General features: G+C 34.7%; 1 protein-coding gene and 1 long non-coding RNA gene across 2 annotated transcripts; one reads left to right on the top strand and one right to left on the bottom strand.

Annotated features, from left to right (window-relative positions):
* The first annotated feature begins 737 nt into the window (after positions 1-737).
* Positions 738-2,530, top strand: LOC135158092 (uncharacterized). The gene is made up of 3 exons (XR_010296882.1): positions 738-821; positions 1,332-1,412; positions 1,782-2,530. It is a non-coding gene; the product is annotated as an uncharacterized LOC135158092 (long non-coding RNA).
* LOC129268673 (putative nuclease HARBI1) lies at positions 2,050-10,574 on the bottom strand. Its single transcript, XM_064115377.1, has 6 exons — positions 10,470-10,574; positions 8,285-8,348; positions 7,337-7,553; positions 6,562-6,848; positions 5,366-5,514; positions 2,050-4,768 (listed from the first exon to the last, which is right to left on the bottom strand). The coding sequence occupies exons 2-6, from the start codon at positions 8,327-8,329 to the stop codon at positions 4,414-4,416; spliced, it is 1,053 nt and encodes a 350-aa protein (XP_063971447.1). The 5' UTR covers positions 8,330-8,348; positions 10,470-10,574; the 3' UTR covers positions 2,050-4,413.
* Positions 10,575-11,441: the final 867 nt, after the last annotated feature.

Below are 11,441 nucleotides of genomic sequence, written 5' to 3'. Positions count from 1 at the left end.
AAATTTGGCAATCTACAATTTTCATTCAGAATTTTTCTCTCAGCTGATGTTTAGAATTTTTTCTCTTTATACTCGGCACAACATCAACACCATCTAACAAAACATCTTCAACAAGAATATTCCTTGAACAAAGGTATTGAAGCATTCATTTCATGTTTATTCAATGGGAAACTGAAATACATGTGCACATTGATAACATTATATTAATATGAATTCATTTATTTTCTAATTGCAACAGATTGTTGGCAATCCTTGCAAGTAAATTCAATTTCTGAGATGAATTATTCCTTTAATTTGAAATAAATACATTCATGCATAAATAAATTTTCATGTGACTATTAAAGAAAACATTACATTTCATTGACATTTTCTTTCTCCCCAAATAGAGCAATTTCACCATCAGAAGCAGAATCTCATGATTCAACCCTAGACCCAAGTGTATCTACAATCATCAATATCCCAATTTCAAGGTACGCCTATTTATGAATTCTCAATATTTATCTTTATGTATGAAGATTTAAAAGTAAAAAAAACATGCAAACTTCTCCAACTGAATAGTTGGATCATCAATTTCAATAATTTTGATGCACATACATAATTTTTTTAAATCAGGAAATATTTGCATAAATAAATGATACCTACATTATTATTTTGATAGAATGGTGTGCGACAGCTTTTATTTTTAGAGTAAAATTACTCTATAATGAAATCTTTTCATTTAAAAAAATTGAAATTAATAGGACACCTTCATCAGGCTCAACTTCTCAAGGAAGTCAGATCGGAAATGGTGTGACGCAACTCACGCAAGGCCCTCTTTCAAGGTATTTTAAATCACTAACACTGAGATTTCTCAAACTGTTGCTCTGATAAAGAAATGAACAAACATATTACTTTCATAGAATTATTTTTTTTCAGCAGGGTCATCACTTTCAATGACCAATTTCATGTACATGTTGCATATAAATTAGTATGTAGAATATAGTAGATTTTAACAATATTCAGTGATTCTGATATATGAATTAGGAACACTGACTGTATCTACAGTCATCAATTTACCCATTTCAAGGTATTCATAAATTCTCAATATTTATCTTTATGTATGAAAATTTAGAAGTGAAAAAAACACATGTTAACTGCTCCAACTGAATAGTTGGATCATCATTTTCAATAATATTTATGCAGGTGCACATACATACTTTCTCATGAAATATTTGAATAAATAGCAGATACTTAAATACAATTTTGATAAAACGATGTGCAAGAGCTTTTATTTGCAGAGTCAAATTATTCTATAATGAAATATATTTCATTCCAAAACTTAAAATTAATAGGACTTCTTCATCATGCTCAACTTCACAAGGAAGTCAGATCAGATCTGGTGTGACGCAAATCACGCAAGGCCCCCTTTCAAGGTATTTTAAATCACTAACACTAAGATTTCTCAAACTGTTGCTCTGATAAAGAAATGAACAAACATATTACTGTCATAGAATTAACTTTTTTCAGCAGGGTCATCATTTTCAATACACCAATTTCATGTACATATTGCATATAAATTAGTATGTATAATACAGTAGACTTTAACAATATTCTTCCAGTTCAACATATGATTCTGAAATATTAAGTCAAATAAAATTCATTCAAGTTCATATATACATTTCATGTATATACATGTATACATATATACATACATTTCATTCCTTTTACAGCCAAAGATGATGTTTTTCTTTTAGTAAACAAGAGGTACATTTCTTAATATGCATTTTGATGTTCTCTCCTAGTCATGAAGAAAGAACTCCAAAGCCGCAGTCTCGCGGATTAAAGAGGGGATGTACAAGTAATTCCCACCACAACACCGGGCCCAAAACGTCAACCCGCTCAAGTGAAGAAAGACTTGTTGAATTGGCGGAAGAAGAACACCAAATACGCCTTGAATACATGAGAATCGAGCATGAATTTAACATGGAAATCCTCAAAGTCAAGAAGAAAACAGAAGAAGCTAAGCTCAAGGCAGCTCTTTCATCCTGTGAGGATTAAATCCTCCTTACTGCCTTATTTCATCTATGATTTTGATGAACTTTGAAGTGTTTTCATTCGTTTATGTTTCTTCATATTTCTTCAGAACATTTAGTTTACTAGGTGGACTTGTCCCTTACATTGGCATTAATTACAAATTCCATATATCCTTCTTATTTCACTTTGATGTTGGTACATTTAATTACTTCAGATCTCAACCTGTAAGAGGTAGTTCTGCCCTTTGACACGAATGGCAGTAACTGTAACAGTATCTTTTAATGCTCCTTATCTTGTCTTTTAGAAAGTTCAAGTATTTTAGATACAAGTTCTTTCATCATAATTTTCATTAACAAAAATTCTTTATCAGAGAGCATGTTCCAATCACCCATGCCATCTCTTGTAAAAAGACATATATTTTTATGAGTACATATATATATATATAAATATATTTATTAGACCACCAATGTCAATAAAGTTGAAGAAATATCTTTTATGCAGAAGATAAACGTCAATAAAGTGGAATTCAGACACTGTTAATGATCTTGTTGCTCTCAATTTATTTCTTTGCCATTGTGTCTATGTACCTTCTGCACATGAACGTTCAATAATTTTATATTTCCTAACTCCTAAGACTAGACTAAAAGTTCCATATCACAGGAGAAAAATGCAAGAACTGATGGCTTCCACAATTATTATTACTTTGAATTGTACGATGAAGAAGTGACAGTAAATTACATCATCAACATGCTTGAAGATATTTTTGAGAGGAACACACAAAAAATATACTACAGGTAATGACAGCTCTACGATTGACACTATGATGAGGCATCAATATCACAGCTATAAGAGTAATCAAAAACGGTAGAAAACTAATGCAAGGAGGATGAAACAATCCTGACGTTTCAAACATTGAAAGAAGAAATTAATACAGGTCAACAGACAATTTTACAAGTACTGCAGCTAACCGGGCATACAAGGTGCATTGATGAGGTATGTGTACATACAGAATCATGGTAGGAATAGCCAAATAACTTCTTGACAAGAACAACAGGATACCGCTCTTTGTGTAGGATGTTTGTTTCCCAGTGTAGCATACAACTGTATTTGCATTCTGAATTACATTCCAAATAGGAAAATGTCAAAACTAGAATGCCCTCCATATTAATCAAAATATATTCATTATTCTGATTATGTATTATATATTCTTTTCCAGCTTTCACTTTTTTTATTCCTTGTCTTGTGAACTAGCCATTATATAATAAATATACAAATTACCCATCATGCAGAGGGGGAAAAAATCAACATTTTTGCAGGGCTACTTTGGGGACAAGCCAGAATGTTAACTTTTGTATTACATGTACAGTTAACAATGGACCCTATGATATTTTTCGGGGGCTTTTCTTGTTTAGTTTAACAGTGCTTTTTTTGCAGTTAATTAAGGGGCATATTCATCCGTAGCCCTTGTGTATTCTTTTCCCTGCTTGCATCCTGATATTCTGTAATCCAAGCAGTTAAATTTCTCACCCATAAACATAGATTATTAGTTATCAAGGAAAAGGGGATGGGCATATAACCTTTTAAATATATTAATGCTTCTGGTAATAACTTTTCATGATGGAGGCACCCTCCCCCCTCAAACAAGGGCCCAAACTTTCGGAATGTAATTCAGATGTAAATGTAGCTGCATGAAAACCTTGCTTGCTGGAAAAATAACAAGTACCTTGGCAGCTTCATGATTTCCAAATATCCTCTGCAGCTACTGAATGAACGGTTGGAGGCAGAGCAGATAGTCCCGAGTGGCTACTTTACTTTAATGTAAGGCATGTCTGTGATATTTTCTTTGTGTTAATTCTGATGACAAACAAAAAAAAAAAAAGAATTTGCACAAATGTGGGAGTGTTTTAATGTACCAAATTAAGCAATATTTAATAAGGAAAAAGCCTGAAATTTGCACTATAGAATTCAGGATAGTTAAGTTTCAGATTTCAAACATTTTCGTTCGGATCAAAATCACTGCCCTTCCCATGATAAGTCGAACGCCTCTGGCAGTCTCGCCTGCATTACGCGAATCAATATAGCAGCAGTGATGACTTAGAAAACTATTAAATATACTCACAAAAGAAAACATGATCATTGACCCAAAATGACCTTTTTTTTACCTTGATCATATGACCTAAGACTTGTGCATAACAATAAGTGATCTTTGATTCCTCTCATGTCTGTTTCATGAACTACATCCAAAAACTTTCATAGTTATGACATTACCAAAAATTAACCTCGGTTAAGATTTCATTGTTGACGCCGCCGTTGTCAGAAAAGCAGCGCTTTTAGTCCCGCTGTGCTACGCAGGTGAGACAAAAATTACCTTCTATATGTATATACATACACAGACATGCCTTAACGATTAAAGTGATCCTCAATTATCTGCTCTCTCCTGAGCCTTCCTACGACAGCGTCCTGGAGGCCAGGAGGAAGGTGGACAAGTGGAGGCATTTCCTCAGGCTCAGGTCCTGGAATATCTGGCTCGCGCCGGTCAAGAGAGATATTCCACAGGACCGAGCAAGACACTATGATTGCAAATGTAGTGTCCACCTTCACGCGGAGATAATTGAGGCAAGGGAACCTCCTCTTCAAACGACCAAAGGTCCGCTCAATAATACAACGCCCTCTTTTGTGGGCAGCATTATAGCGTACCTGTGGCCGTCCCTGAGGATTCAGGAGAGGGGTCATGAGATAGGGAAGACATGGGTACCTGAAATGGAAATGGAAAAAAATACATGTAAGTCTCTTACTATTAAATTTATGTAGGGAATTGGACGCACTAATTAATAATTTCCTAAGCGATTTATTTCAAAGCAATACAGTAGAAATTTGAAAAATTATGATCCATTTCTTATTCTTGCCACAGCCGTTTGCACAAATACAAAGTAATAAGAGAACCAAATCTGAAGTTGAAACTTTATAAATTCAATCCAAAATGGACAAATTAATTCTACTTTATACTAATGAATTAATGATAAAATTATTGTACTTTCTAAGTAAACCATATTAATATCTCACCCCCCTCCCCTTCCATCAAAGAAATCTATGCTGATGAAGTGGGTTCTTTTATTTTGTGAAATAATGGATCCCTCTTTTGTTTTCATTAAGAAAAAATAAAATGTAATTATTGAATTTGAATTACAAGAATAATAAATTGGGGGTGCCACATTTTGGGTGCATGTGACATCTCAATAATAAAGTTTAATTAATTCAGATTATCCTTCAATAGTCATTATAACAATTTAACTAGATATTTTGGTGTAGGTTCCTTTAAGAAAGGGATACACTTAATGACCAATGTACATACCCACTATCTCCAAGAAGCCACTCAGCACCATCTGCCCTTGCCTCCAGCTGTTCCTTCAGTGAGCTCTCATTGAAAATCCGGGAATCATGGGTGCTGCCAGGCCACCTTGCCACAATACTTGTTATTTTCCCAGCAAGATCACAAACTACCTATTAAATTTGAAAAAGTAGACATACATGAATCACACATTTACATGTACATTGCATTTCAAGCTTGGCAGGTAATTTAACTGCACTTACTTTCCTGATTATTGCAACATTCTTCCAAATGTGTTATTTGACTCAACTGCCTGCAGTTAGTGCAGCAATCTCCCAACATATGAATTTGAATGACCCTTGGCAAATTATATTCAGTCTCCTTGCACTTATATTCATTAATTGATATGTAAAATCTTAACATAGAACAAACATTTAAATTACCCTTTCATAATAATTGATAATGCAAGAAGTTAATAGTTTAATAAATTCCATTTTTGTATATCCTAGTTGCAATATGCAAATGAAGGGTATGGATAGATGACATTTATAATTATCTATATAAGAATTGCAGTCTTGTGTTGATGCATGTATATGGCCTAAATCAGGGATTCTCAAATGGTGGCACGCACGCCACTTGTGGCGCCCAGAGCCTTGCGGAGTGGCGCGTGGGAGCCAGTACAAAAAAAAAAGAAAATAAAAGTTCGATCTACTATTAACCTGGAATTGAGGTTTAATAATTTTATAACAAAGGGAATACAAAAACTTGACTGTATTTGAAATTTAAATGCGTATTAATTTCCTTGGATTTTGTGTAATCTAGCATTCGATATCCCTATTATGGAAGATCAATCGGATGGTGTTCTTTTTTTATATTCATTTTATTTTTGATGTATTCACTTAAATTTTGTAGTATGTTGGCATTTTTATATCTTCTGTTAATTTAGAACCCTTCTTAGCCATTATTGAAGGCTTCATATTTTAAGCACTTCAGGTAGCTCTGCATCCTCGTCCCCCTCCCACCACCACAATATTTAGCTCATTCACGTGTTGGACAGTGGAGCAGTCCAGATTTTCGGAGCTTCAAAAAAAGTAATCGTGCACAGCTGGCCAAAATAATATCACATTATTCATATTCACATAATTCCATAACTATTTGGTTGAAAATTAATTTGATTTTCCCAATTTCGGATGGGAATTAAAAATTACAAATTTACTTACCTGAACATTGACCGAATATCTGTTCTTCCTGTTCAAGAAGTACATGGCTTGTTCGCCACCAGGACTCTGGATGTAGACATGAGTCCCATCAATTGCACCAATGACCCCTGGAAATCTGCAGTAGTCGTAAAATTGCTGCTGGGTCGTTTCAACTTCTTCTCTCGTTGCAGGAAAGGTCATGAATTGCCTCTTCCTCCTTGCAATAGCTTCAGACACATCTTTGATCACTCTACTGACAGATGACTGTGATACTGTTGCCTCATCACCATGCATCCTCTGGAAAGATCCTATGTTAGAAAGAAAAATGAGATCAAATCGACATTCATAAAACAAACTAAATGAAACTACTCTAGAAATAGTTAATGTCAACAGCAATAATAATAATACTAATCCTTATATTGACTTTAAGCTTAATCACAGTTTGAGCAATTGAATAGCCCTATTTAAAAGTTATTTAAAATCTGAGAACTAAATAGCACAAAAGAATAGATTGAGGGATCGAAATTCAATTTAATACATTCATCACTTAAAGTGAAGCCCATGTCATTACGACCAAACTTCACATATTTACCTTAATTAAATATAATTACAAGATAAGTGTAAGCCTCTGTAAAGCCTCATGATTTCACATCTGGTCAGAATGCACTTTCTGTCAATTTCAAATCAATGGAAGATTTATTAGCATTTAAAATATACATAGCAAAGCAATCTTTATTTGCTCAGAAAAGATACATTTTTTGGTGCTATTAATATTAAGGGTACATCAATTACTCACCAACGGCATAAAATCGTAGAACTGTCAAAACCTGTAGACTGACTGGTAGAGGATTGTTCCTATCCGTGTTCCTCGTCAAGTCTGCTTCAAGCATGTCGATGATGTAGATGACGCTCTCCTTGGAAAAACGATATCGTATCCGGAATGCTTCTTCATCGTACAATTCAAAAGGGTCCTTCAGGTCCCGGGGACCTCTTTGTGGCCTCCCTTCTGGATTCTGTGTACATATAGGGGACAGTTGCATGTTTTAGCAATATCTTTAAATTTGTTCAAATAATGTAAATATATGAGTTCATAGATCTAGTTTGCCAATGAATTCCAAACTTGGACCAGAATAGATCACTCAGGGTATCGGGAGTCTTAAAGAAAATTACTTGCAGGTGAGACAAAAACAAAATAGTGAGTGAGGGACATCTCGACTGTCTCATGTCACTGAGTTGTGCATATCACTATTTGTGAAAAATAAGCGAAACTTTAAAAGGACATACTGTAGCTTACTTAATCTTATTTTACATCCAATTTTGATGAATTTTAAGCATTATGCTAATTTGATTTTTCTCCATTTATTCAAATCAACATTTTTCTGGGGTGGACTTGACCTTTATTTAATGTTCATTTATAAAAAAATAATAATTGTCTCCACATCTTTTCATTGCAACCAAGGGATGCAATGGTTTGATAGGATCAGGATTGTTAACACTAACTGCCCTTCACATGGTTAAAAAATCGTAATTTGAATTATTCCAGTGAAAAACAAGGCTAATGACGAATATTTAGCACGTGTGAAACCAAACTAGAACATGATTAGAATCATGAACGCTAATAACAATTACAATAGCAATCATTACAATGAATCAAGATTCACATGTGAAAAGGCCCTTGGTAGTACAGAACACAAATCTAATTTGACCAATGAAATAAAACCTCTTTTGACTTGTATATTCATACCTCTCTCAATCTTCGGATACGACGAACGTGATGAAGATAGGCCATATTTACGATGTTTGCAACTCTGTGACACAATAGAAAATTGATACTGTATTAATTCATGCAAGACGATAGGCATAAATAAAAACAATTTATATAAAGCATCTCATCATTCATGCAAAAAACCGGGCAAAAAAAATAAAAAAAACAAGACAGCTAACATTAATCATTGTCAAGGAAAAATGTAAAATGTATTAAGATCCCAATCCCCATAATAATAGGTTATGATCACAGTGACATAACCCCCCCCCCCCCCCGGGTGACCAGACGTCCCGTCCCGACATTCCCTTCCCGGGACGCCTATTTGTCCCGTATTTCAGAATATTGAAAAAAGTATAATTAATACATAGAAATGTGAAGAATATTCATCAAATAACCAACAGATGACAAAGCAGACGTAACATTAAAATTGATAACTGTTAACTTGCAAGTTCTACGGTGATTTTCTTGCTACCCAATACATTGATAACGAACTGGCCTCCTGCCTGTGTGTGGCAGGCTATTAATATAGCTAGGCATGTTGGATCGGAGAAGATTTTTCGTTAAAATGATTGGATTTTTTGTTTGCTTTAAGTTTGAACTTTTTCCTCTTTTTTTTCATTTTTCTTTCTTTTCTATCCTTCCTGCTTGCCTTTTTTCTCAATCTAACTTCATTTCCAATCTTTCCTATTTATGTTCATTTGTCTTTCCTTCTTTCTCTTACTTTCCTTCTTTTTTAAAGTTCCTTGTTTTTATTTCCTTCCTTCTTTCTTTCCTCAAACTTTTCTTTGCTTTCTTCTCCACCTTTCTGCCCTTTTTCTTTTTGTTCTTTCTCTCCTTCCATTATTGTTTTTCTTTCATTTTCTTATCTCTTCATTCTTTCCTCCCTCGCTTTAATTCATCCATCCTTTTTCATTCTTTATTTTATTTTACCCTTCCAATTCTTTTCCCTTTAATTTCTTTCCTCCCCTCCTGATTTTTTCTTTCTTTCAGTTTCTTTCAAAGAATGAAAGAAACATTTTTCTTTCCTTCATTGTTTAATTCGTTCTTCCTCCTTTTTTCCCATACTTTCATTTTGCAAAATGTGCATAAATTAACATATTTAATGAGTAAAAAAATTTGTGTAGAAGTTTAGAATCCCCCACCTAGTGCTATGATATAGCAAACAGAACTGAAATCGGACTTGAAATGACGAAGTCGAAGAAGCTTTTTTTCTTTTTTAATTGTGGACGGATGACAGGATCTCAGGGGGGAGGGAGGGGGGGTGGGTCAAAAGTTTCAATTTCGCCCGTCCTCTATGCTACGGCTACGCACACGATTATTGTATACTAACTAGATTTTATTATTATTTAGCCTAAGTTAGTAAGTAATTTGTTAGGACAGTTCGGGCCAGGGGCAGGAGGACCACTCAGTTACGTTAGCCTAGGGCTAGGCTATAAACTTAACTAAGGCTTAACGTTAGAAGAGCTCAGTCAGACTCACCCAAAAAGGCAAAGCCCAAACTAACTTAAGGGTTCATTACATGCCGCCGCGCACAGAAAAATCAACCATTAGTAACTTAGTCGTGTTGTGCACACCAGAAGTGAGATCCCAGCACGCGCGACCCACTAGTTAGAAATCCACTGCCAAACGCGGTTCATGGGCATGGTGCGAGGTTACTAACCTCGCAATACGTGTGTGTGAGTAAGGCTCTCTCAGTCTCACTCAGTCAGACTCAGTTGATATAGATTATAGCTCGCTTCAGTACAGCCTCATAACATAAGATAGTCATAAGTCATAATCATATTCAGGATATTCATATCATTCATATCATAGGCTAAAATAATGCCATGGCATGGAATGCAAATCATCATATTCCAAGGTTTCTTTATTTAATTCGTTTGAAATTCGCTTTGTCCACGTTACATTGAGATCTAATCAATGTCCACCCTTGTGCGAGGCGAGATCGCGATGATTGAAGGATCGGGCGAAACTCGTGTATAACTTCCAACACAAAAGTGAACAAATGGGACTAGCATTAAAACACTGCTGCGATAACGTAAAAAACAACAATGTCATGGTCTTTTCGAATGACAATTTATTGATTTAAAATAAATACGAGGTATGCATATAATGTTAATACGAAATTGAATGAAAATAGGCATCGGAAATATAACGATATACTTACGATTTGTGCTTGAACTTGGCCACTATCACACACGATACGGCGGATTTGGACTGAATCGTCTGCAAATTTGTCTTCAAAATTTCGGCGCCAAGATGGACAAGTCGATTTTGCGCACGCGCGTTTAGGAATTAAACCACCCCTATGAGCAGTCTAAATTAACACCAAATTATGACGTAGTTAAACCCCCCGGCGGTTTAAACTTCTTTTGTGAATAGCAAAATCGAGACCGTGGTCTAAATTTAAACCTTAGAGGGGGTTTAAACCTCGACCATGGTTTAAACTTCTTTTGTGAATTCGGGCTTCTTCAAAGGCGATTTAAACCATTAAGGCGAGATATTGAAGACAAATACCTGGTTACAATTTTTTGAAGAATTTCATGCATTTTTCTACCGAGGATTCAACCTGAGATTATGAAAGAATAGATAGAACGCTACGAGTATTTGAAGAAATAATCCGAACTCTTTGAAAAAATATTTATATCTAGTAAAGCAAATGGTAAACCCAAACAATAAAGGACTTTTCAGGAATATGTAACTACGCTGTCTCTTTGGCGAAGCTCGGAACAATTTGTGCTCAAATTACGTGAGATGATCTTGATGAATATTGTTGCGTACTGTAGTTACCTCCAAAACACATAGTTACAGATTCCTGAAAAGTCCTTAATTGTTTGGGTTTACCTTTTGCTTTACTAGAGATAAATATTTTTTCAAAGAGTCCGGGTTATTTCTTCAAATACTCGTTGCGTTCTATCTATTCTTTCATAATCTCAGGTTGAATCCTCGGTAGAAAAATGGAAAAGTAAATTCATTTGAATATAACTATTTTCCTTGATATATACTTCTCAGTAGCAAACAAATAGTTTCCCGTCTGTACTTTTTAGCCATTGTCAAAGCTTTTAATAAAACTTCATAATTAGTGTTCATATATACAATCTTTATTTCCAATGCAAACTTGGATTAGCGATAGCTTGAA

The sequence above is a fragment of the Lytechinus pictus genome, unplaced genomic scaffold (assembly GCF_037042905.1).
Source record: "Lytechinus pictus isolate F3 Inbred unplaced genomic scaffold, Lp3.0 scaffold_29, whole genome shotgun sequence".
Classification (NCBI taxonomy): Eukaryota; Metazoa; Echinodermata; class Echinoidea; order Temnopleuroida; family Toxopneustidae; genus Lytechinus; species Lytechinus pictus.
Note: the sequence above shows the minus strand (reverse complement) of the source record. Positions and strands in the feature narration are given on the sequence as shown.

Coding starts and splice junctions, on each gene's coding strand:
- LOC129268673 (XM_064115377.1), bottom strand. CDS start 8,329: ATGGCCTATCTTCATCACGTTCGTCGTATCCGAAGATTGAGAGAG. Junction 5,515..6,561: donor GATATTCGGTCAATGTTCAG/GTAAGTAAATTT, acceptor CAAATTTAATAG/GTAGTTTGTGATCTTGCTGG. Junction 4,769..5,365: donor TGGCTTCTTGGAGATAGTGG/GTATGTACATTG, acceptor TTTCCATTTCAG/GTACCCATGTCTTCCCTATC.